Source organism: Nicotiana tomentosiformis, chromosome 11 (genome assembly GCF_000390325.3).
Source record: "Nicotiana tomentosiformis chromosome 11, ASM39032v3, whole genome shotgun sequence".
Taxonomy (NCBI): Eukaryota; Viridiplantae; Streptophyta; class Magnoliopsida; order Solanales; family Solanaceae; genus Nicotiana; species Nicotiana tomentosiformis.
In genome coordinates, this window is record NC_090822.1 from 90566747 (window position 1) to 90593479 (window position 26733).

Consider the following 26733-nt stretch of genomic DNA (forward strand, 5'->3'; position numbering starts at 1 on the left):
AACATAACCTCCTTATCATGTAAAACACCCTGGTCTCATCCCAAAAGTACATGCTATAACATTCCCAATTTGTCGGCTTTCGACGAAATATTATTTTCTTCAATTCCTTTATCTTCTAAACCTTCCAACCCTCTTTGTACTTGTTGTTCATGATATTCAATATTTGTAACTTCCGAGGTAACATGATTAAATTGCTTTATATATTTTCAAAGATGATCTCATTTTTTTCTTTTGGGTCCTACACTAGTTTGCTCACGACGCAGTTTTACGTACAAAAAAAAAATATAGGGTGTAACAGACATAGTCTATGCCAACTTAGCTAACAAGGAATTGTGTCAATTGAGAAATTGATTAACCCAATTAAAGGGTTCAACCTATAGATAATAATAACCCGACGTGAGCTTTTATCAATTATTTTGTGTGATACCCATTTGGTCTTGAGATAGCCAAATAGGTCAAAACCACTCTCTGACCGAGAGGTATTGAGTGGGTAATTTAGAGTTGATAACTGTAATATACCACACTCAACAGAACAAACATTAAAGTTTTTATCTCATTAGGCAAATACAAAGGTAATGGCCACAACCCTAGGCTTTTTATCAATTTGGAAAAACCTCAACAATAATTATCTCTAATCGTCTATCTTTATTTTGCAATCAATAGAGTAAAATTAGAAATAGAAAATCAATCTTTTTGTGGAATTGTAATTTAGATAATTCAATCACACGTATGAAATTTATACCACTAACTCTCATCTTAGCTCCATGTGAATTCAACCGACTCTTAGTTCGGTTTTATTATTGCAAAAGACCGTTACATATCTATATTGAGGTGTGCATTTGGACGCGATCAATTCCTCATCCATGATAAAATCATGCATCTTTATCGTCCACCATCCGTAGTATTATCCATTGAATCTTGGTGGTTTGTAGGTTGATTGACTTTCCTCAAAGTTTGGTGGAGCAACCATGTGGATCCCTTTTAGGTGTTAGCCTTGTAGAAAGAACCTGGTTCTCTATTAGTTCCCACAGAACACACACACACACAACAGTAAGTAAAAGACACAACAAAATTTTACGTGAAAAACACCTAACTCTCGGAATTAAAAACCAGTACCTACACTCGTAGGATTTCAACTTCACTAACTGAGCAAACTTTAGGTTAAGCCCTTTTGTAATCTAGGAATTAATCTCTTAATACCTCACATACTTGTAATAACTCTATTACAAGCCTCTTTGTAATAACTCTATTACAAAGCACGCACTTTGTCTAACTCTAACCAAAACACAAACACAAGGTTTATGATTTTACAAATAATCTCCTACAAAATGCTTCTAAGTAACTTGAGTAGGAGTTACAAATAGATAACACCGACAAAGATACAACAATACTAATGCCATATGATAAACTTAGTGCTAGGATCTGGTCCTTGGTTCTGTTGTTGTTTTGTTCTTCAAGCCATGAAATCATTTGAGTTGGCAACACACTTGAGAGAGAGACTTGATGATTTAGGGTTTGCAAGTGTGTGTATTCTCTTGTCTCTTGTTGTTAATATATAAGTGAGGTCAATGGGATGATGTATGCAATTATCATGTACAAGGCATGCTCCATAAAGTGATTGTTGCACTGTTGCGTGTGCAGAGAAACAGTGCAGCAACTTTAACAGCTGTAGAGAGTTAACTTGTACTGTCACTGGAGGAACTGATAGCCATTTGTTCCCTCCGCCGTTTCTTTGACACAAGTTGTTGAGATCTGTGACAGACATGAGACTTGGTGTTCTTGAGCACTTTGGGAATGTGTAACAGGTTTCCAATCTGATTCTCATATGAAGTTTGTTAAATCATCAAAATATAAAAAAAAACACATAACTTAACAGCTCTATAAGCCTTCTAGAAAGTGCACGTCGGCTTTGAGGATGGATGTTTGAATGGTTGAAAGATATAAAAATGAACATACAAAGTCTTACCACCTAAGTGTAACAAGTGATCAATGAAATTGATGAAAATCATGAGATATCAGGATCAAAGTCTCGCCACCTAAGTCTCGCTGAGTTCTCGGACGTACCGTTATTTAAATAAAAAGTTGGTAATCTATCAACCATGTAAAGCCGGTAAAGAACATATCAGGATTTACTAAAAGTTCTGGTATAGTAGTAAATTATGAAACTACTTTCCCCTCGTCTGATTTACCTCTCAACCCCGGCCCAGAAGCAAGCAAGCAACTGGATTTACCACATTCCTTTAACAAAGTGGAGACATCTGTTATGTGCCCAACTGAAGCTACTGATCGTTCATACACAGGCAAGTGTGCTGCTTAACAAGGACCAAACTTTTTTCCTACTGTCCTTTTTTATGTTATTTGTTCATTGTCGCCTCTCTCAGGAAATATAACCATATACTTCCAATTGTTGTGTCAAATCCAACCCTTGCTTGAATTGAAACTAAACTGGGATCCCCTTTCTTATTTCGCACAGACCCAGTAGCATGTAACACTATTTCATCACATTAATCAAGACAAACATAATCCAGACAGTGGTTTGTATAGAAGCAACAAGAGTCTATTACCATCTAGTATTCAATGTCAACTAAACTCACTTCTGCCCAGGTTACAGGAATACAATATACTCATTACTAGCAAGAAATATTTTACCCTGTAATTCGAAATCCTACAGAGACCCAAAAAAGGAACAGGAGCTTGGGTTTTGGATGAAAACTCAGTACTGAGAATCCTCTTAACATATCCATTTTATGTAAATAAAGTGCTTTTTATATTTGTATTCCCGCCTCATGCCACAGGTAGCTCACCGCAATCACTGATGACAACCCTCATCCTTGGACGATCACCCCCATCGGTCTCCTGCGACTCAATCGATTTCACAATGTCCATGCCTTCTAAAACTTGCCCGAACACAACATACCTCTCATCAAACCATGGGGTCTGCAATGCACCAAAATATAAATGCACAAAAACATAAATGCATCCAATATCATGTAAAAGTTAAAAGTTGACAAAGTTCGGTTTTCTAAAATACGCCATCTAAAACAGGCTAGGAATAAAATGGGCTAATGCTCTGAAGAAAAATATTTTGTTGCCGACAATGAGCACTTGAAGTGACCAACTATAATAGTTAAAATATCCTTCGACTGACCGAATTTCCTGAAAATACCCAAAATCCATAACTTTCATGTTGATCTTTCATTCCACAGGTATGAATGAGAAAAAATAGATACATTTTGCTGACACAACCATGTGCTATTTAGTTCCTTCTTCGTTTTTAGGTGTTAAATATACAAACTAAAAATTATTCGGTTGAATAACTGTAGCTGCACAGACAAATAGCGAGGAAGAAAAGAAACTCAAAAAGAGTGTATTTGATGTTATTATTGTTTAAGCTGGGTATAAACTGGGCAAAGTCCAAATATGCTAAAGCATGGTAAGTATTAACTAGCAGATACAAGTTGCTCAAAGATATATTTTTACAAGCTCAAAAACATCGATTTTGCTGATTGCTGAGAACATTCAGAAGAAAAAGAGAAGAAAAAAAGAGCAAACAGTAAAGAAGTTATCTATTTGTTTCTAGGAATTAAGAGCAGCCAAAATGACTTCTCAACGGTCAAATACCAACATAAGTATATATAGTTCTCTTTAATTGCATATGCCAGTTGCAATATGCTACTATTATAATCATGTCTTTGCATCCAATATTCAGAAGATATTCTGCTGATTGAGATTCCCACTTCACATACCTTGACAGTGCAAATGAAGAATTGGCTTCCATTGGTATCAGGGCCATCATTAGCCATGCTAACAACTCCAGGTCCAGTATGAGTCACTGCAATTATTTGATATTTTCACCACAAAGAACATTCTACACAATTGAACCAAGGGAACCCGTAGGCCTAGCCGCAAGAAGGAGCTTGAAACAAAATTTTGAAGAGAAAAGTCACTTACACTTGAAGTTTTCATCCTCAAAGGTACGACCATATATGCTTTTACCACCGATTCCCTGCGAATAAAACATCCCATGTATGGGGAAAAGATTACAATGTGTAGACATGGCAACTGAAAAGTTTCCAAATTTGAAACTGAAAACACTAGAACTGTTCAATCTAACTAATATATGCATATTAAAACTTAGAAGAGTAAGAAGTTCAAGTTGCATGGCCTAACATATTCAACTGAACAAAACCATCAAATATGCCAGAAGTACATATTCCACTGAACATCTTCACGCACTCTTTCATGCAGTTAACTACTTATCAAAGAAAGTCTTCCTTTCCAGAAAACATAGAAGAAGCAGAAAGTTGATATCAGCAAGTTCATTACTTCATTAAAAAAACATTTACATCCTGAAGATTGATCATCTCAGAATACAAATATCTTATGAAGTAACCGGCAAATCTCACAAATACAGAACTGAAACAAATTGTAACCCTTTTGGTCTCTGATTTTCCATGGTGGAAATTGGAGCCATTGCAGATCCAAAAGACAGAAAAGGATAAATCATCAGTCAGAAAAAAAGATACCACCGGCCAAGGAAATCAAATTCAAGGTTTAGCATTTCTCCCATTTAAAATCTTGTTCAGATAGAAACAAGGAAAATAAAAGGCTAAATAATAAGCATCCCAAAACATACTTCATTCAATTGTACTACTGAAAACAATATGAACTGGGTGAAGGATGTGTTTTGAGTCCAGAAGAATGCCAATTAGTGGAACAAATAGAAAAAGAGCAAACCAAGTATTGAGACACCTACATTTCCTTTATCGAAATCACCTCCTTGAATCATGAAATTTCTAATAACACGATGAAATGCAGAATCCTTGTAGCCAAAGCCGTTCTCACCTGATTGAAAGAAATCAGTACAAACTATAAGCAAACTGTAAATAATAGACAGTAAGAACTAGGCACGAAACTCGAGCAATAAGGCAGAAGATGATAATATTGATGATAATGATAAAGTAGTAGCAAGAGTAGTAGTGATTATAACATCAGCAACAATACTAATAACATTAAATTTACTAAAGAACCTGTGCAGAGTGCACGGAAATTTTTTGCTGTTACTGGCACATCATCACCATATAATCCAATTACAATTCGCCCAGCAAGCTTTCCATCAGGATTCCCAATGCTAATATCAAAATAAACTTTGTGTGTCACTTTGGATTGCACCTCGGCCACCTGGATTTCCATAAATACACTCAGACCAATTTATAAACTTCAACTAAGTAATAAACAAATTACGGAACACAGTCCCACACATGGAAACATAACACAATGTTCAATGATAACTGAACCACAACCACTTTCTACATGTATAAAGGCTCAATCCACTGCCAGAATTCAGTTTGTTACTTAACAAAAGAAAACATCTCCTGCTCCAATTTATATGACACTCTTTTCATTTTGGGACATATTTGACATCATTTCATTTTTTATACTACTATTTTAACAAGTTTCAAGAATTTAAATTCACTAACTGTTTGAATTTTAAACTTTGATGTGATATTTTCTTTATCAAACTAACTGTTACTTTAGAAGGCATTTGTTTGAGTTTCTTAAAGAAGTTCTATGTAAAAGAGAGTTGGAAGAAATTGTTTCTGAAGTTGTTGTTTTTCTGGTATTTTTAAAGAAAGTCCTTGTTTCACTCACGAATACTCATAAAAACTACAATTTCTTTTAACCCAACTGTTTAAAAAAAGAACTCCAAAGTTGTTTAAATACCTCGTGTATTTTCTTCTACTATCACTTGTCATTAGTATATTATACAGATATAAGTCCCAATTTAACATCTTAAAATCCGTCTCCTATCAATTATTGTCATATAAAATAAGATGGCATAGCAACACTCTGCACCACATGCCGACTATGGCGGTATGGCCTATGTATTCATCTACTAACTATTTTTACAGACGTTAAGCTCTTGAACTTAACCTGAAAGGCTATTCCTCACAGAAACCCTATATAGCATATTTCCTAAGTCCATATTTGGCATATTGAATTTTGAAGGAAAAAAGAAAAAAACATACTCTCCTTCTCAATTTATGCGATGCACTTTTCTTTTTAGTCTGTCTTAAAATGAATGATACCTTTCTAAATTTAGGAAAAAAATAACTTTAAAATTCACATTTTAACCTTAGTGAGATAATTTATAAACACATAAATGTTTATGACTTGTTTTAGACCATAAATTTCAAAAGTCATTATTTTTTTCCTTAAACTATGTGCTCAATCAAACAACATTACATCAATTAGGAGTAGGGGTGTTCAAAATCGAACCGAAACCGAAACCAAACCGCAAAAGTGACTTAATGGCTTATTGGCATCATTATCAAATTAACGAGTGGTGAACGGATTGAGATTTTATTATTAATGGCTTATCGGTTTGGGGGCGGATTATTCAATTTTCTTATCGGATAAACCGTTAACCCGTTAAAAATTTTTATATTTATATATTTTTATCCATAATTTATATTAATTCTCAGAATAATCATCACCAAAATATATGCATAAAGCGGAAGCTTTACACATTTCAGCTTTTCAGGGCATTGTCCTACATTATGAAGTTGGGATGTGATGTATGTTTAGTTTTTTCACAAATTATAGATGCAGGTCGCGATATACGAATTGTTCTAGAGGGGTTGAACAAGGTGGTTGAATTCGTAATCTCCAGCCATGGCATGCGTTTGGCCAGTAATGCATGTGTCGTTGCGTTTGTGGCTAGTGCTAATGGTGTTCTTGATATTGCTCTAGCAAGCAAATCGTTGTCCAGATTTATACTAGTTCACAGGACAGTAGACCTTGAAGTAGCTGAAAATGGGATGACAAGAATAACTGATGTTTACAATGCAAGTCCAGCTAGTATCGACTGCAAAAGTAAACGAGTTGCTATACTTAGGGACATGCTTGAACTTGGTCCATCAGAATTCAATTTCCATGGGTTGATGCTACAAAAATGTTCGGATCACCATTTTAATGTTGCAAATGTCGGACCAAGGTTTCTAACTGCAACTGCAACTGAGATGTGGATTGTTTTGAGGAGATAAAGCTGGTATGCAGTAACGATGCTCACTGCATGGCTTCTGAAATTATCAATTATTTACTTAGAGGTGATATTATCCTTGTTAATGACAGTAGTGAACGACAATTGGGAGTGACTTTGGATCTTGTCAAACTTATTTTCCCTACAGCACTATGTTGTTCAATGGTTAGAGAAGATGCATCAACTGAATCATCTTCATTTTGAGTTTGAATTTTTGGAAAATGAGATTCATACATGCACATATTCTTGGGAGTAGTTATATATCAAATATCTGTCAGGCTGCTCTAAATGGTTTCTTGATCTCCAATATGTCGTTGATGATGATGGAAGGTGCTATGATCCTTTGTGGACAACAAGTGCTGATTTGCATAGAAGTGTCCAGGAAGCTCAAGCCATGTATGACCCTCTCCATGGCAAAATGCTAGCTTGCTGCCTTATGACTGGTGCTGATATTTTGCCAAAGGTTGTCAATGCTGCATCGACCACCATCTCATGTCACTTTGACACAATGATGATAGATCACATCTTCTCTTATCATATAGATTACCTTCGTATAGATACAATTGGTGGAACAAGTGCTACTAATATTGTTCTTAACACGAACCTTGAGGACAAAGTTCTTATTGAGCACGGGGGTGTTGTTATGAACGAGATTGGCCAAAAGACAGACCTGTTTGAAATATTTGAAAACGTTGTGTTGGTCCCAAGGCAAGGAAGAGCAGTCGAGCTATTAAAAAGAAAATCGGGTGCTGCAAAAGGAATATGCGTATTGTTGAGTAAAATGTCTGCTTCTCCTCGTCTCCCTTCTATAGTGTCTATATCTTCTCATCCCCATTCTTAGTCTAAGCGTCTCATCCCTTCTTCTTTTTCCTTTATATTTCAAATCAGTCATTTCCGTTTCATTATAAGTACTAGCAGTGTGGGAGAGAGTGAGGATGACGGTGTCTGTATCCGACAACCAGTTTGGGTTCATGCCGGGTCGTTCGACTACAGAAGTTATACACCTTGTTAGGAGGTTGATGAAACTGTACAGAGAGAGGAAGAAGGATTTGCACATGGTGTTTATTGACCTAGAAAAAGCTTATGATAAGGTTCCTAGAGAAGTTCTCTGGAGATGCCCGGAGGAAAAAGGTGTCGGTTCCCTACATTATGGCGATTAAGGACATGTATAATGGGGCTAAGACTCGGGTTAGGACAGTAGGAGACGACTCTGAGCATTTTCCGGTTGTAATGGGGTTACACCAAGGTTCTGCGCTCAGTCTGTCCTTATTCGCCCTGGTGATGGACGCGCTAACACACCATATTCAAGGGGAGGTGCCATGGTGCATGCTATTCGCCGATGATATAGTTCTGATTGATGAGTCGCGAACCGCTGTTAACGAAAGGCTGGAGGTTTGGAGACAAGCTCTTGAGTCTAAGGGTTTCAAGTTGAGCACGACGAAGATGGAATACCTGGAGTGTAAGTTCAACGCTGAGCCGGGGGAAGTGGGCGTGGATGTGAGGCTTGAATCACAGGTCATCCCGAGTAGAGGCAGCTTCAAGTACCTTGGTTCGGTTATCCCGAGGGAAGAGGGGGAGGGGGGAGATCGACGAGAATATCATACACCGTATTGGGGTAGGATGGATGAAGTGGAGGTTAGCATCTGGAATCCTGTGTGACAAGAGAGTGTCACCGATACTCAAATGTAAGTTCTATAAAGTGATATATGGGGCTAGAGTGTTCCGTTAAGAACTCACATAACCAGAAGATGAAAGTAGCAGAAATAAGGATGTTGAGATGGATGTGCGGGCACACTAGGATAGATAAGATTAGGAATGATGATATTCAGGAGAAGGTGCACGTGGCTCCCATTGATGACAAGATGCGGAAAGCGAGGCTTAGATGGTTCGGACATGTTCAGAGGAGAAGCCCAGATTCTCCGGTACGGAGGTGTGAGCGGCTGATTGTGGAGGGCACGAGAAGCGGTAGAAGGCGGCCTAAGAAGTATTGGGGAGAGGTGATCAAGCAGGATATGGCGAGGGAAGACGTGGAGGTCGAGTATTAGGGTTGTAGGTTAGGAGGTAGTTGAGTCTTGCCTTACTTCGTACCATTGTGTGACTAGCCAGGTAGGGTTTTTGTCTAAGATAGCTAGTGGCAATGTTGTGTTTTACTATTTCGCTTTTCGGTGCAGGACCTATTTACTAGTTATTGCTTTTGCTTTGTATTTTTTTTCTGAATTTCATGGTGTTCCTATTTTTCCTATGATTGTTGTGGTGATACTAATATTGTCTCCTTTTATCCTTTTGTCTTTTTGTTTTCTTGAGTCGAAGGTTTTTTCTTTCGGAAACAGCTTCTCTACTCCTTCGGGTAGGGGTAAGGTCTGCGTACACACTACCCTCCCAAGACCTAATTAGTGGTATTTTACTGGGTTGTTGTTGTTGTTGTATAAGTACTAGCAGTAGTTATTATATTTTGAGCTGAGTGTAATCTCATTTCTCTGTTGAAGTAATAAAAAAGGGTGTTTGTGAGTTTAACTGTTATATTTAGCTACTGGTTGATTTGGGATCTTTACATTAAGTCAGCTAAAAAAAGACAACAACAACAACAACAACAAAAATTACATAAACAACAGTCTCATCTGTATGAAATCTTTTTATACCCATTCCGCTCTAATAGGTACGATGCGCAATAATTTTGTGTTATGAAGACAAATTAGAAGCTGAACTGAAAGACGAAGTTAAAAAATGTACTACAGAAGAATAGTAGAGAGTTTTGAGAGGTTAAGAAAAGCTCACCACTGTAGCAAATGTAGCTGCCATTGTTGCAGATTTCTTTTATCCGGTAATTTTCTATACTTGTCTGAGTGACTCTACGAAGAATCTGTAATTATAGAGATAGAGAGAAAAGGGGAGGGGTTGGTGGAAAGTGAGGGGGCAAAGATGGGGAGGGAGGGACGGAGATGATGAGCCTCTATTTTGGAAGGAATAATTATTATACTTTTAATAATTTGTGAAATATTTTCACAAAAGAAAATTACACATGTTCACTTGACTTTTTAGTACTCCCTCCATTTAAATATAAATGCGGTAGTTTGAGTGGACACAAAATTTAAGAAAAAAAAATTAAGATTTGTGATGTTAAAAGTTTAAAGGATAATCTGTGGGGCCATGACATTTGTGTGATTATAAATTTTTTTTATTAAGAATAAAATGAAAAGTTTAAAGTTAATTATTTCCAATCGTAGAAATATGTAATTCTTTTTTAAACGGACTGTATCATCAAAATTAAAATAGAGGGATTAACATAATAAGGGTAGTAGAAATAATTTTTTCCCAGCTCAATATCCAACACTTTAACATACTGTAATGTCATTTATCTTCTTCTTTTTTTAAGTTAATACTTTATTAGTATTATAATTAATGAGTGCTTGTAAATTATTATTATTTTTTAAAAAGTAATCATCAGCATTGCAATTAAGCTATTATGTATAAAAGCTAAAGGAAATTATCTACATCTTTCTAGATTATTAATTTTCTTCCTACAAACAATCACTTACAATTTTTTGGGTATTACCAAATCTGATTTGTGAAAATTACCTAACAAATTAGCAATTACATCCTTTAACAATTATAAATCCCAAAAGAAAAATAAAAGAAAGGTTACAAAGCGAAAAATGGAAAATAATGGCGTCGCCCGGACTCGAACCGGAGACCTTCAGTGTGTTAGACTGACGTGATAACCAACTACACCACGACACCATTATGGAACAGAATCTAATTAGTTTTATATATATGTAAAGTTTATAGTTGAGGCAATAATTTCCATGTGGTCTCGGTTAGGATTGAGGAGGAAGCAAGAGAGATGGTAGTAGTAGTAGTAGTAGTAGTGAGAGTGAACTCACTAAAGCCATTGGCATGGACTCCATTTCCTTCTCTAAATAGCTTCAACTGGCCCTGGGTACTTGTAAGAAAACATTCAAGAGTAGTAAGAGCCTTAACAAGTAGTCAAGTAGCAGTTGATGATCAGAGAGAGCCACAAATAATGAGCAAAGTCATTGACTCGCATTTGCATGTCTGGGCATCCCCACAAGAGGTACATATCACAAGATTTTGTACTTAATTTTTATTTGACAAGATTATGTTGAAGTATGAGGAATTAATTAATGTGTGTTTCTTTGGAATTTGTTAGGCTGCAGAAAACTACCCTTATTTTCCTGGCCAAGTGCCTAGTTTGCCTGGTCATGTCGATTACCTGCTGGAGGTACGCTTTACCGTTTTCACTTTTTGATATTATAGATGCCTCTTTATGTTTTTCTTCTTTTGGGTTTGTTTGGTACGAATGCAATTTTTATTTTTAGATTAGTATTATCCTTGATAAATCATGTTCTAGTGTTAGATTATGTTAAGCTGTTCAAATGTTTTCTCGAAGATTACCAAAGTGAAAATTACTTCTACATGGTTTGGTGTGGGGAAAAGTATTTCTTTTAAAATGATTTCCTTGATATATCATTTTCTAGGTTTGGTTATCTTGAATTGTTAAAATGTACTCTTTAAGAAAAATATTTATGGAAAGAGGAAAAATGGCTTCCATATGCTTCCTTTTACAAATATCTAAAGCCTAATGGTTATTTCATATCCAACACTTGGCTATTGGTGTCAACTTTTAATGCTCCAAAATTTCATATAAACACAACCTCATATCCTCACCTTGGATGATCATGATATATCACCTATTTTAGTATCCAACGAAGCATTTGAAAGTGATCCAGAAAATGACTTTCTATGGTAAAACATTTTCGTTGAAAACACTTCCTACATACCAAAGATGCTTCTCCTGTTGTCACTGTTGAGTGTTGATTGTCACAATGCTTTCATTGTACCAACATTTGAAATCCCTTCAAATGTTTATGTTTCGAGCAGTGTATGGAAGAAGCAGGTGTGGATGGAGCACTTATTGTTCAACCCATTAATCACAAGTTTGATCATTCTTATGTTACCAGGTCATTTCATTTCTCTCTTCACTATATTGAATTTCCAGCTTTTTCTTTTATCTATAAGAAGTAGATTTCCAGCTTTCGGTAAATAAAGTTGTTCCTTAAGTAGTACTTGTATAATAAAAGATTTGTCAATTGTCTTCAGTAAGATGCTTGTTTTCAATACATTACTAATAGTAGCAAATGGCTATTCCAAACTAACATATGTACATATGTCTTTCAACTATCGAGGATATTGCACCAGATGTTATTTACCCTCTTTTTTCTCCTTCCCTTAAACTGCGAGTACAAATGTATTATTTGTGTATTCTTCGGTCTTCTAGTTGGTTAATTATCTTCTGTTGGTAGCAGTCATATTGACTTGAGAGATTGTCTGCCCTATGCATAATTACTTTTATCCAGTGTGCTGAAGAAGTTTCCATCAAAATTCGTCGGTTGTTGCCTCGCAAATCCAGCAGAAGATGGGAGTGGAATAAAGCAGCTTGAAGATCTAGTTTTAAAGGTTTGGTAACTCATATTTATAGATATTAATGTTTTCATTATTTGGGTATTATGTTGACAAAAGATATCACTCATTCTAGGATGGTTATCGTGCTGTTCGCTTTAATCCGTATCTTTGGCCTACTGGTGAAAAGGTATCAATCTTGATGCAGAATCTTTCCTTCCGTAATATTGATCTCAGAGTTTACTTTGCCGTGGACCTTAGTATTGCCAATGAAGTTTATCAGAGTATGAGGCATTAAACTCTTTAAAAGATCTGTTATGTTGGAAGAACCTATGAAGTTTTCTTTTAACCATACGTTCCTTCCTTTATGGTTAACTAGATGCAAAGAAAACACATATCCAACCAGAAATTAGAAGAAAATCAGATACATACCTAATAAGTCTTGTACTTGGTTATGCCTTCAAATTCTAAGAGTGATGTAACGCTGAACTGGGTGGACTTGTTTTTGGTAATTGCCACTAACCATGTTGAGTCTTTTAGCAGATGACAAATGAAATTGGGAAGGCATTATTCTCAAAGGCTGGAGAGCTTGGAGTTCCAGTTGGTTTCATGTGTATGAAGGTACTTCAATTACTAGCATTCGACTCTTGGGAAATGCATAAAAACTCTAAGTAATAATGTTGCCATAAACTGTTTATCCGTGGTACTATTACAAGCTCTTCAGTTGAGGAGAGCATTGTTCAACTCAATGTTTTTCCATGAAGTTCTCATTCTGCGTCTACAATAATGATGCTAACAGTAGACTATGAGATGACTCTAAGATGGATTCTTTCAGGGTCTGGATTTGCATTTGCCAGAAATTGAGGAACTGTGCACAGAATTTCCCTCAACTGTTGTTCTGCTTGATCATCTGGCTTTCTGTAAGCCCCCAAAGTAAGTCATCGCTGAAGTTCTTTTCTGAATTATCATTCATTGGTGAGAATAGAGAATAACGTTAGGTGATTTGTCTGAATGTCTTGTAGCAATGATGAAGAAAGATCAAGTTTCTCAGAACTGTTAAAGCTTTCAAGATTCCCACAGGTAACTTTTGCTGAAAGTCTAATTGGATTTCTTTAGTCTACACTTATTGAATATTTAACATCTGCACTTTAACTGCTCTGGATCCTGCAGAAGACAACTAAATCTGTGTAAACAAAAACTAACCAATTAACATGTTCTTTACTCGCAACATTCTCAAGATTTTAAACCTTTATAGTTGGGCCTAAGGCACTGAAGCTCTCTTTTTGACTTTAGCCTGAGACCTGCCTAATCAGTAATCATCCTTTTTTAAGATACATGCACACGGCATTCTATTCTCTAGTTCTGATCTTGTCCAAACCAAAAATAAGAGCTGGAAGATAATTTGACTGTTTTTAGCATTATTCTGAAGTATTATTGACAAATCTCTTCCTAGTGTTAACTGAACTCAAACAGATGGGGAAAGAGGAAAGTCCCGGACTTTGAAATTCAATTACCAAACTGTTTCCTTCTTAGCCTACTTTAATCGGCAACAGTTGGCTTATGGTCATTAAGTTGATTGATATCTGAGATAGTATTTGCATTGTGCGTGACAGGTATACGTAAAATTCAGTGCTCTGTTCAGAGTGTCAAGAAATCGGTATCCATATGAGGACTTGTCTCAACTTCTGGCCCAACTAGTCTCCAGTTATGGTGCACACCGTGTCATGTGGGGAAGGTAATAAATCACCGTCATAATTGTTCATTGCACATCAGAACAACCTTAGAACTTCTAAATAGATTGCTAAATGTTATCGGGTGTATCTGAATCCGAATCTATTCACATGCTACAGTGACTTTCCCTACGTTGTTCCTGAGTGCGGGTATAAAGAAGCAAGAGAAGCAGTTCACCTTCTTGCTAAGCAGGGACATTTACCTCCTCCTGCCACGGAGTGGATCTTGGGTAAAACAATTATGCAGCTCTTTGATGGAAAATGGAGTTCTGCAGTAACTTGTTGACTACAAAACATAACTGGGCATAACAGGCTGATGAGTTCCAAACGCGTCATTGAAACCTTAGTTGTACTTTAGCAGAGCAAAGAAGACTAGCTTTGTAAGCATTACTGCTATAACCTCTTTTCTTGGAGGCACAAACAATACATCTATGGTATATAATATAACCAACTCATTAAATGCATAAGCAGTTTCAATTTTCCCATGTTTGGTCCAAAACATTTTCTCTAGGAAAACAAGTTCCTTAAAAATCAGAAAAGGCCTTCCATCTGATTGGACGCCCCCCGCCCTCTTTCTAGATGCTGTCTGGATACCTCATTTTTTAAGTTAAACTAGACCAACGATAAGTTATTGTAATTTACAATAGTAATATGCATGCTCCAGAGTTGGCTCTAATTGCATTTCATGCTTCAAATTGTTTTTGATGATACATAGTTGCATGAGCTTTGCTACAACTTCACTGGGTTTCATTGGCTTAACTTGATGTGTAGTACTTTTGTGGGAGTACATATATTATTAGGTTTACAAGTCTTGCAATCTTAAAAACTTAAATCAGTAGATATTACTCAGAAGTTTTATAAACGAGGTGTATACTGTCAGTGTATTATGCTAAACTCAATAATACAAGGGCAAAGGTCCAAATATGCCCTTGTGTTATACGAAATTGAGCACATTTGCTCTTCGTTAATACTTTAGCTCAAATATGCCCTTACTGTCACATAGTTGGTCCATATATACCCTTAGAGTTACACAGTTGTCTCATATATGCCCTTTTCGAAACGGAATTCACCCAAACTAATTAGCTCTTTCTTTAATTGTATTAAAGTTTATTACAAACACTATTTCTTTTTTATTAGTACTTTTTTTTCTTTACCTTTCTCTTTTCTTTCTTCTTTTTTCCTTTCCTTTTTCTTTCTCCCTTATCCGATTTCCTACATTAATGATGTCTTCTCCATTTTCATCACCAATTTCACTTGACAAAACTCATGAATTCCAATTACTAAGAAAATTCTCCCATAAGGTAATCAAGTTTCAATTTTACTGGCCCTCTAAATAAACGAAATTAAATTGTTCCAAAAATTATGGTTTAAACTTTAAAATAATAAAAAACATCTCAACCTTTAACAATACGCAAAAGACCAAAATATTTAAATTGTTTCCAGAAAGATAATTTAATGATTAAAAGCTTAGAGTTCAAGTTGTAGTGTTATAAATTTGAGTTGTTAGTCTTTTTTCAGTTGGACATTTTCTATTTTTTTTTTAATTAACTACGTAGATTAGGGGTGTACATGGAACGGGTTGGTTCGATTTTTATCAAAATCAAACCAAACCAATTATATCGGTTTGAATTGTTCGGTTTTGTTGGATTTTCGGATTTTTTGTTACATAAATATTATTTCAATCTTTGTTAAATTTTTTAAAAAATTGACAAACATATGATCTATAAAAATATTCTTATGGGAGAATTTTCTTAGTAATTGGAATTCATGAGTTTTGTCAAGTGAAATTGGTGATGAAAATGGAGAAGACATCATTAATGGAGGAAATCGGATAAGGGAGAAAAAGGGCGGAAAAAAAAGAGAAGGAAAGAAAAATGAAAGGTAAAGAAAAAAAAAGTACGAATAAAAAGAAAATAGTGTTTGTAATACACTTTAATACAATTAACGAAAGATCTAATTAGTTTAGGTGTATTCCGTCTCGAAAATGGCATATATGGGCCAACTATGTAACTCGAAGGGAATATATAGACTAACTATGTGACGGTAAGGGCATATTTGAGCTAAAGTATTAACGAAGAGCAAATGTGCTTAATTTCGTATAATATAAAGACATATTTGGACCTTTTCCAATAATACAATGTTCGCAGTTGGAACTGGACATTTGGGGACGTGCAATGTGTGAATTCTTGTCGATGCTACTTTTATCTTGTTCCTCTATATTATGCGCTTACGGCACAAATTAACCTTAACATGCCTCACTGTGGGCCAGGAAGATTCTATATCACAATTCACGGCTGAGTATTTAAATTGAACAGGGCAGCAAAACTAAATCAGGCTGGAAACCATACACTATTTTATTAGGATTTAGTATATATTTGATCTGTAAAGATACAATCTATACAAGCTTTTTCCTACCTTGTCCCAACCAATTGGTTATCATTTCTGACACAAGCTACATCCCAAAGTCACCCCTACTCTACTGGGATGCAGATTGGTGAGAAGGGGGAAGAAAAAGAAAAAAAAACTAAAGAATAGTGAGAGAGAACTTTACAGAGACTTAAAAAAATCTGTACAGCAAGAGAATTAATTGGGACAACATAAAAGTTACAACTGTACAGACACTAATCTTCTATCCGCTGTATCTCACCCATCATGATGCGATTGCTTGTGACCTTGAATCCAAGAAGAGCTGGATCGATTTGTCTTCCTTTCTTCCCTTTTTTCTTGCTGCTGGTACGGGCACCCTGTGTTCCATCTAATGATTCTGAAGCATGAGCCTCCTGGGCTGTTGGCTTCTTCGCACTACTCTTAACCATGTCACTGAATGATGTCTCTGAAACATCAGAATCACTACATGAGGCAGTTCGCCGAAAGCGCACATCTTTCTTTCCAGGTGTCACGATGTCAGGGGCTTGATTTGCTGTGTTACCTCCAACTTCTACTTTCCCCCCTAATGGGAAAAATTAAAGGTGTTAAAACGAAAGGCATTAGCAACTGCTGGTGGAAAGAACTAGAGGCATGATGGAAAAGCAGACCAATACTACTAGTATATTCCGCCCACATCTTCAAGGTGCAATACAGGTTGGGACCACAGTAAAAATCCAGACCATACAAGAGATAACTAACAACAAAAACAGAAAGATAAACTACCTTCAGAAACCATGGCATTCGAAGGATTTTTCCCTCTAACAAGTGAATCAGAAGTCAATTCAGAAAACCCTTCCAGGTTAGATGACACTCGCGAGACAGGTGGACGCTTCAGCAAAATGTTTTCTGGCCTTTTTGATGTCATTGCAGACACCCTATCCAAAAAAAAGAACCAAACAGATGCATTATGCAAACATTACCAGGGTTATCTTCATGATAACACATACATAATCTCGTATAGCAATACCAGACAGACCTGATTGGTAGTCGTCCAACGCATACATACACAAGAATGTCACATTTCATGAGAGGAAACCTTTTTTCTTTTATCTTTTGATTAATGGGAGAGTAAGAAACTACTAGAATGGATAAATAACAATTGATCATTGGTGTCCCTTATGTTACAAACTTACAATGATAACCATATTCCTGAGACAAACAGAATTAAAAGAAGTTTAACCATGGAAACAGTAAGCCAAAAATAAAATTAGACCTTTACTCCGATAGAAGCAGGTGATAATCCTTACCGTTCCTTAGCAGGTTCCTCTGGCAAAGAGTCACCTGTACCAATCTTGTCATCATACAAGCCAACATTACCACCTGAAGTCGGGTTGAAACAGTTGTCATTTCTCCACAAAAACAAAAAATCCAACCAGGAAAATATAGCGCAAGAGACAGACTAACACTAACCTCCAGTCCCAAGTGAAGTAGGCCTGCGGAGAATGTTTACTGGGATGTCCCCTGTTATAGCCGTCAGACCAGCTTGCTCGACAGCATTTTCTCGAACCTCTGAGTGCCTCTGCGTAAACCATCTTGAAATTTAAGCCCAGCTGTACTACCTTGACATATTAAACACATCTAGGCAGGTATCATACCTGGAAGGCATCACTGATGCTGGAAAAGAGAGGATTAGCTTCAGCCAACGCTCCAGAATGAGATTTGCGGGGCAATCTTTCACCACCAGCAAGAACACGGGACCTCTCATCCACAAGATCTCTCTGTGGTAGCAGACCTGAAGTAGAACCGAATGACCCTACAGGGAAGGTTTGGTTTTGACTCATATCCTGATTCAATAGGGGATTAATTGAGTGGTTTGCTGAATTTGTCCCAAGAACATGACCAGACAGTATCTCATGTGAAATTCCATTGGGCATTTCTGCTTGCTCAGTTGACTGCTGGCCATATTTAGGATGAAGCAGTTCCATAAGCAATCGCTTTGAACTGTCATCATTCATACCAGCTGACATCCACATACTAGGATCTTCAGAAACCTGTTTGATATCAAAATCCTTTTTTTCCCTCTCACTATTGAGATTCAGTTGCTTCATTCGGGATTCCATCCAATCCATAGGTACCTGACCATTGCTTTTAGACCAATGTTTTTCAATGGTATCTGGATGCAAAGCATGAAACTGGTTCGGAACCAAATGCTGGTGAGGAGATTGCGAGTAGACATCATTTGAGAACCCAGCCATCTGAGCACCTGAATGCATTCTTGAATTCAGATCTTGCATTTCTAAACTTTGTTGCTGCACAAGTGGATTTGCAACATCCATTTTTAATCCAGGACCACCAACTGGTAATGACATTGATCGTTCAAACGGCAACAATCCAGAGTCATAGAGACCATGTGCGAATCTATCTTGTACAGACAAATTCCGTTCAAGGTGACTTAAATGTTCTTCGGGAGATGGTATCTGTTGCTGTTGGTAAAAATCTAATGGTCCAAATCCAGAGTTGGATCGATGAGCATCGGTTGGGATTCGGAGAAACTGACCAGCTTCATCTACAGGCCATACAGAACCAGAATGCCTGTCTTCCTCCATTTCCAATTGCTGCCTTAATCCAACAGGCAACTGCCTGCTGTGCAATTGTTCTTGCTGAAGAATTTGATGAGCCAAAGGGTGCATATGTCCATGCTTTGCTCGTGATAGGAGCTCCATTAAATCATTTTGATGCCCTTGATGTGGCATTTGACCAAGTTTAGCCTGAATGAGATGCTCAAGTGATGGTTCAGTATGTCTTGGATGAAGGTGAGAGCGTTGTAGTTCAGTTAGAATTTGCTGCTTCATCAAAACCTGTTCCAGGGCATTGTTAGGCCTTGTAGCATCAAGACGTGACTGTGCACGGTTAGTATCAGACATTTGACTCTGCAACAATTGTTCAAGAAGCAACTGTCTAGCATGAGACTGTTGTTGTTCTTTCAGTAGCATCTGCTGTTGATGGAACTGTTGCTGTTGCTGCATTTGCTGATGTTGTTGAAGCTGCAGCTGTCTCTGGTGCTGCAGCTGAAGGGCCATAACACGTTCCAGATCCTTCTCAATTTGACTGGCCACCTGTGGGTGGTGTACTGAATTATGGCTTGCCCCTCTTTCCAGCATTGCTTCATTCAAGTGGCTGTTATGAGCAGACAGTAAACTATGTGGATGTTGTTGAAGTTGCTGAGAGAGCAGCTTTTCTGCCAATTCAAAATGATTTGGTTCCCGGTCCATGTGCGACAAGCGGTGAGCATCCATGGCATCTTGATATAAGTTTGGGTCAGAAGGAGCATTTCTTCTATAAGCATCCCACATTTCTGCAGTAGAGGTTGACTCGGTCCTTGAACCAAATGGGGTAACCCTTGCAGCTACAGGGTTTAGAATTTGATCCTGACCACCTCCGCTAAAAGGAACATTTGGAATTTGATCATTCCTTCTTGAAGTGCCTTCGAGCTCGGACCATAACAAACCAAGTGGGTGCATTTTATCTTTCTGACTCGGAGCCCTGGGCTCCATAAATTCACTAGGAATGGGATGATTGGTATTTGAAAGATCAGTGGGGGCCCTCAAAGTTTTTCCAATAGGATTGCCTCTACTTACGGGTCTACCTGGAAACAAAGTTTCTGCAAATGAAGAAGAATATTTAAAGAATCAGCTACGAAAACGATGTCATCCACAAAAAATATCAACCATCAAAAAATTAGCAGTGTATAGGGAGGAAAAGGATTGTGATGCCCTCTTTCTATAAGAAGTAATCCTCTACTGGAATAAAACAGGAATTCAATGATAAAATGCTGACAAACCTTCATTTTGACCAACAAATTCATTAAAGTCTTCACTTTGAGAATATGACAGATCAGGTACTTTTGACTGAAAACGCTGTGCAGCAAGACCATCAAAATCAGATGATGGCCAGCTTAATCCATCAAGGGGAGCTGAAGAAACAAGCTCACTAACAGAACTGCGTAAACCAGACTCCAACTTCCCCTCTAATACAGCAGGTTGATCAACCTTAGGGAGATCCGTATTACTGGCATACATATGTCCAAATTTTAAATGCGGCATTACGTCACCCAATTCGTAGAAAGGTGAATCCTCAGGAGCACCTTCCACGCGAACCAGTAAGTCAGTTCCAAAAAATCCTTGCTCAAACCATGAGATGATGTCAACTCCAAGAAATGGTCCCTGAATTTCTCCCTGAGGATCACAATAATACAAACTCAATTCCTCAGGTGGGATATCCCTCTCTAATTGGTTTTCAATACCACTGTGTCTTGAGTTGTTGATATCAGAGGGCATGATATATATAGAATTTGAATTATCGGGAAACTTTGCACTGACATCAAAAGCAACATTCTGTTCAATATTCTCAAAGAGTGGGTGCCTAGTTGCTGCATAATCAGGTAACTTGATTTCAGAATGATCAAGTTGAGAACTACTACTATCTTTCAAGCTGCCTATGTTGTCAGCTCTCTTATTGGCCAACAAAATGTCATCCCTAGCAATATCTTCAGAGACTTTCTCTTTTTGTACTTCATGATTTGCATCCCCTTCTAGAGAGACAACAAATTGCTTTGTCAGATCAACAAGAAAAGCAATCCAGATAAGCAACACTTAAAAGAATTCCGAAACACATGAAGTTAAATACTTTACTTACCACCCAATATGACATTGACATCATTTCCACAGAAAAGGCTATTGACATTTGCCTCTTCAACATCTTTTAATGTTTTTGGAAACCTATCCCCTGTCTCCTCAATGATGTCTGTAGAGAGAATGCCCTGTTTTCCATCGGCAAACTCTGCATCCCCTATTTCTGGAAAATACACGCACAAATTCAGAAAGGACAACTTCCACTCAGTGCAGCACCACATGAGAGCGATCAAGAAAAATTACCTGTAACATTATCCATTGATCGGCCCTTTCTGTAAGAATTGTACATCACACCACTACCAGTAATTTTACCTTGCCATATATCATTAAGGATAGCCTGTAAGATAGATTTAGCAAGCTAAAGTTATCAATATCAATAACTTCATCATTAACTGCAGGCAAGAGTGCCAATAATAATGTAATTCACATAGCTCACCTCCTCCTCAGAATCAGGAACAACAAAAGCTAATGGTTCGGTGATACTTAGTTGAGTGATAGGGGGTGCTTCTTCCATATTTACAGGCAAGCTACAAAAAGATTGCTCCAGCTTTTGCCTGCGGTATATATCCAAAATCCTCCCCCGCGGATAACAATATGTGTGAGTTGAGATGCTTGGTTTTCCAGGGACAGAATTGTCAAATTGTGCAGCCCCAATTGCACACCCAGAAGGTTTTAAAATAGCCACACTAGATCTCCCACGCCCCATGGTAAATCCCACATTTGACCCCTCGACTCTTCCTTTCTCCACTCCAAATCCTGGAGCAGCACGATAGGAACCAGGAGCACCAGAGCTACCCTCCAATCTATGCCGTGGTCTCCACTTATCTCGAGTATCCGACTCCCGCTCGGACACAGTACGGTTAGCACCAAATGTTTGTACCTCATTATGAACTTCGTCCTTATCTACATCTATCCTCTTCTCACTCCGTGCTTCCTTTTCTTTGTCTTCAGGACCCCACCTAGAGGACCACTTGGTATCACGTCTTGTGTCATGTCCCAAATTGCGATTATTAACATCGTGCCATCTGTCAGAAGCAGGTAAAGCTCTAGCGTCTGTGGTTTCTTTGGCAGGAGCATTTTCAGCACGGCGATCTGGTTTCCTACGATCTCTTCTGCCAAGCAAGCCAGTTTCCCTCTCTTCTTCACGCCATCGGCGACCACTCTCTGTCTCTGCTGCGGGTCTTCTCCAATCTGTTTTTTCATCAGGCACATCTGAACGCCAAGCGTCCTTCTGATTTGAATCAGCAGAACTTCCAAGTGAGAGAGAACTTGGTGCACGCATTTCCTGTGGTGCATAATAGAGTTTGACAAAAAAAAAAAGATTACGGTTGAAGAACTAATAGCAGTAGAGAAGCTAGCAAATGGACAAGTATAACCAACAAAACTTGAAATACCTAGAGAATGAAGATGGAAAATCCAAATGCAGTAAGATGATAATTTAACTATTTAAGTAGACTAATATCGTTCATGAAGGTGGACAACATTGTTAGAACTCCCTCTGTTTAAGACAACCGAAGCTGCCACAACATGGTATTTGAGAATTTTCTCAAACATGATCTAGAAGGAAATAAGTGACAGTAACCAACCCAACATAACCCTGAAACATGCAATGCAAAATACAGCAAAAGTTAAATTGTGAAATATTTTCCGGGGTAGTTTCGAGTTTATTTGTATACAATAGTCCGAAGAGCAGAATCAATGGTGACATATCCAAATGTAATTTTTAATAAGTTAGCACTGTCAAGAAGGAACATTCATGAAGAAAGCAATTCCTATTATAGTCCATGGATTGTAAATAATATATATCACAAAATCAATAAGTCATCAAAAGCCTAGGCCACTATTTTACCCCATGTGTGCTCCATTACAGGTGTAACACTTCTATCTTGAATAGTCCGATCATATTTCAGTGACATATGTTTTAATAGCAAGATTGAAGTATATGCCTCAGTCTGCTAGGTTATCAGTAATAACATATCGCTCCTGCATCAAACAAGATGTCACACAGAGTGTGCACCATAATAACAAAGTAATTCACTTCCCAAGGACCCACTACATAATATATAGCACAAAAACACAATTTACAAATTGATCGGACATCTTGAAATTGCAGGGTTAGTGGGCAGTGTCTTCACTTCTTTAATATTATCTCCACACCAGTCAGGCTGCTATCGACCTTGACAATACAGTGATTCATTATCCAAGGGGCTTTCAGACTAACTTGGACAGTGCGTATCCGATTACTTTTTCTTTTGAAAGTTAGAGTGTCTAAGGCAAAGGAAAACTTATTTTATAGCACATTTTAATATTCATCACACCTTACACATACAGTTAGGTCCAAGTTGATGTTTTCATTACTTGAGATGCTACTAAATTCTTTCCATGGTCTCACAAAGTGTTGACTTCTCCAATTTTAAACCATCTGTCAAGAATAATATACACTGATAATAAAAGAATAATAATTTAAAATTTTCCTGAGAATGGATAATATTAAGCTTCACATACATAATTTACCAAAAAATAGGTTACTACAAACATAATTCTTGGAAAGGCAAAGTGCCCGAGGCAACTATAATAAAGATTTCAAAAAATATCTAGACTCAACAGTGATCTCCTTTGAAGATAAGTGTCATGTGATTAGGTATTACATAGCAAGAGGACCAACAGTTAACAAGAAGAAGAATTAGTATCTTAAATGCAAACTCACCATCTTAGAGTCACTTGGTTTCACATAAAGCCACTGGGGAGACAAAGGAATGTTACTGTCCACCGCTGCTTGATCTAAAGAAAAGGCCAACCAACATAAGCAGCATATCGTGTACATATTAAAAGGTCAAACTCATGAATGATAAAGCAGCTAAGAAGCTATTTCAACAGTTACAGATAAAGATACATAACCCACATGCAAAGACAATTAAAAAGGGAAATGAACTACCTTTTGAATCGTCAATCGACACCAAGAATGACTTGTCATCATAATTACCTGCAGATGCGTCTTAAGAAATGTAAAGCATGAAAACACAAAATGAAGTAAAAACAACCCCCTCCCGGTACCAACAAAGAAAGAAAAAAGAAGAGAAGGCAAGATGAAAATGAACATCAATTTCCAGCTTGTGCGCTAAATCATACCAAAAATGAGAAACATGACACAGATGTGAGAAAATGCAAAAGGGATAACAAATAGGGTCCTAGAAAATGAATATACACTATAATTCAAATCCATTTATCTTCTAATGCCTCGTCCAAACAGTCAAATGTAAGTCAGACAAAAAGGTCTGAGTACAATCTGAGCACACTTGCTTCCCCACAGTTTTGCCGAATTCCCCATATTTTAAGGCAAAACACAATACTTTGAATTCAAAAATCCAATAGAAGCAAAGAAATTAATTTAATCAACAACAACATACCCAGTATTATCCCACACCCCGTCTGGGAAGGGTAATGTGTACGCAGGCCTTATCCCTACCTTGTGAGGGTAGAGAGGTTGTTTCCAATAGACCCTCGGCTCAGGAAAGCATAAGCACCACATTAATGAAAATATAGACAAGAAGGGGCAGTACCACAAAAAGCCATATAAAAGCAGAATAAAAACAACAAGACAGTAAGGTGATCAATAGTGAAAGAAAACAACGGTTAGTCATAAAATACTATTACCAAAAGAAAGAAATTGATTTAATCTGAATGAAATATACTTCAACCCCAGACTAGTTAAAAGCCCTTTCCATTTCATAAGGGCAAATAATTTGACAGAGCGAAATTGATTCAATATCTGACGCAGCAAATCGAAATAAATAAGTAACTACAGAAGGATAGCCTAAAAGACCATAGCAAAAGGGGTCTGATTCTGATCTGAAACCCTAGAATTAAACGGCAAAGTAAGTACAACTAAACTCAGATCAATAAAACCCTAATATATAGCATTAATGACATTTTGAATCGAACCAAATGAAAATTAAAAACAAAAAATAGACAATAAAGAGCAGTACCTTTGGAAGAAAGGAGATCGTCAGGGAGATCGAACTTGCTTTTGGCCATTGAATAAGAACAAGATCGATAAGAGCAAACAAAGAGAGAAGTGAAGTTAATGTGGATTTGAATGCCGGAGAGAGAGAGAGTTTTAGGGTTCGAATACAAAGCTATGAACAACAAGAGACTGTTGGAGAGAGAGAGAACAGAGAGAGAAAGGGGTGAGGGTTTGTGTTGGGTGGTCAGAAGGGCCAAATCAGCGTAATTCCGAACAATTATGTTATCCTTCTCTTTGCTTTTTCCCCTTTCCAATTTTATTTATACTAAACTCGTTTCGTTGCGGGTTGATAAGCGAGTTGCTGTTGGATCAAGTTTTTGGGATGCCAAAATCATTTTTTTGGTTAAACAAAGCACTTTTATAGAAATTTAAAGTGTTTGATCAAGGGTAAAAGTGATTTTAAGCATAGAAGTTATTTTTTTATTTTTAGAAAGAAACAACAATATATAGCTTCTTTCAAGAAATAGAACATAGAAAATTAACTTTTTCAATGAGATATTATTCTTTTTCGTAATTTATCCTCAAAAGTACTTTTTTGAAAGATTGGCCAAACATATAATTTGCTTATCAAAAATTACAAAAAATACTTTCCAAATGAATAGGCCAAACACAAATTGTTACTCCCCAAAAGTATTTTTTAAAGTACTTTTCAAAATAAGTTATTTTTGACAGCTTGGCCGATCGGGCTCTTACAATTTATTTGGTCACACTTCTAAAATAAGCTTATTTTAAAACGTGCTAGCAAAAAAGTATTATTGGTGAGAAACAGTTTGTGTTAGGCTAATTAATTTGAAAAGTATGTTTGAGCAATAGTTAGTATTTGACCAAGTTTTTAAAAAGTGCTTCTAAGTATATTTTTCTCAAAAATACTTTTCACAAACGTGCTTTCGGAAAAACTACTTTTATCTGTTTCTCAAAAATTATTTCTGCTTCTACTCAAAATTATTTTTTTCCTTTTAAAAGTTTGGCCAAACACCTTAACTTTGGGGGGGAAAATACTTTTGGCACAAAAAAAAATCTTTTTGTCGAAAAGAAGCTTGGCCAAACAGGTTCTTAATCAGGGTCGGATCCAGTGCATTAGTTTTGGATTCTAGTAAATCCAGTAACTTTTGTCTAAATTATGTATTTGTATTGAAGAATTCACTAATTGTATAAAAATATTTAGCTTGAAACCCAGTCCGTTAATTCAGTTATAATTGTATATTAACTTGAGATTTCTGTAGAAACTCATAAACTTAAAATTCTGGATCCGCCTCTGCTCTTAATCTATATTGGATTTATCGGACATAATTCACTGTCATACATAACAATTGGGATTATTTTAATCCTAGACCAATAATATTACCATATTGAACTAACAATGAAGTAACTTAGCATATGGTATATGAAATTTTTAAGTACGATGGTTTGAACTCGGAGAGATGGATTGATTAAATGACCATATAAATATGCTAGTTTGAG

The 26733-nt window shown here is 36.9% G+C and overlaps 3 protein-coding genes, 1 long non-coding RNA gene and 1 other non-coding gene across 8 annotated transcripts in view; 1 reads left to right on the plus strand and 4 right to left on the minus strand.

Moving 5' to 3' along the window:
- Positions 1–2705: 2705 nt before the first annotated feature.
- Positions 2706–9939, minus strand: LOC104119116 (photosynthetic NDH subunit of lumenal location 5, chloroplastic-like). Its single transcript, XM_009630534.3, has 6 exons — positions 9818–9939; positions 5031–5181; positions 4757–4845; positions 3952–4006; positions 3747–3832; positions 2706–2937 (listed from the first exon to the last, which is right to left on the minus strand). Exons 1-6 carry the CDS (start codon positions 9839–9841, stop codon positions 2785–2787), a joined length of 558 nt encoding a protein of 185 aa, XP_009628829.1. The 5' UTR covers positions 9842–9939; the 3' UTR covers positions 2706–2784.
- Positions 9940–10706: 767 nt separating this feature from the next.
- Positions 10707–10780, minus strand: TRNAV-AAC (transfer RNA valine (anticodon AAC)). The gene has a single exon. It is a non-coding gene; the product is annotated as a tRNA-Val (tRNA).
- Positions 10781–10857: 77 nt separating this feature from the next.
- LOC104119117 (uncharacterized) lies at positions 10858–14675 on the plus strand. Its single transcript, XM_009630535.3, has 10 exons — positions 10858–11114; positions 11211–11282; positions 11942–12021; positions 12418–12517; positions 12597–12650; positions 13004–13081; positions 13296–13393; positions 13483–13540; positions 14074–14195; positions 14311–14675. Exons 1-10 carry the CDS (start codon positions 10884–10886, stop codon positions 14474–14476), a joined length of 1059 nt encoding a protein of 352 aa, XP_009628830.1. The 5' UTR covers positions 10858–10883; the 3' UTR covers positions 14477–14675.
- The window catches only part of LOC138900923 (uncharacterized), a 32197-nt gene continuing 20067 nt past the window's right edge, over positions 14604–26733 (minus strand). The window contains exon 2 of the long non-coding RNA XR_011412273.1: positions 14604–14641. This is a non-coding gene — a long non-coding RNA (uncharacterized lncRNA). The remainder of the gene's footprint in view (positions 14642–26733) is intronic.
- LOC104119118 (protein ESSENTIAL FOR POTEXVIRUS ACCUMULATION 1-like) lies at positions 16512–25512 on the minus strand. 4 transcript variants are annotated; one of them, XM_009630538.4, is made up of 12 exons: positions 25235–25512; positions 24184–24231; positions 23956–24029; positions 21685–22533; positions 21492–21585; positions 21253–21411; positions 20399–21148; positions 18213–20218; positions 18028–18136; positions 17865–17937; positions 17341–17492; positions 16512–17140 (listed from the first exon to the last, which is right to left on the minus strand). In XM_009630538.4, the coding sequence occupies exons 1-12, from the start codon at positions 25281–25283 to the stop codon at positions 16812–16814; spliced, it is 4692 nt and encodes a 1563-aa protein (XP_009628833.1). In that variant the 5' UTR covers positions 25284–25512; the 3' UTR covers positions 16512–16811. The 4 variants fall into 4 exon arrangements, with proteins under 4 accessions (XP_009628833.1, XP_033508150.1, XP_070044187.1 ...); XM_033652259.2 differs by having other exon boundaries at positions 20399–21145; positions 24184–24243; XM_070188086.1 differs by having other exon boundaries at positions 24184–24243.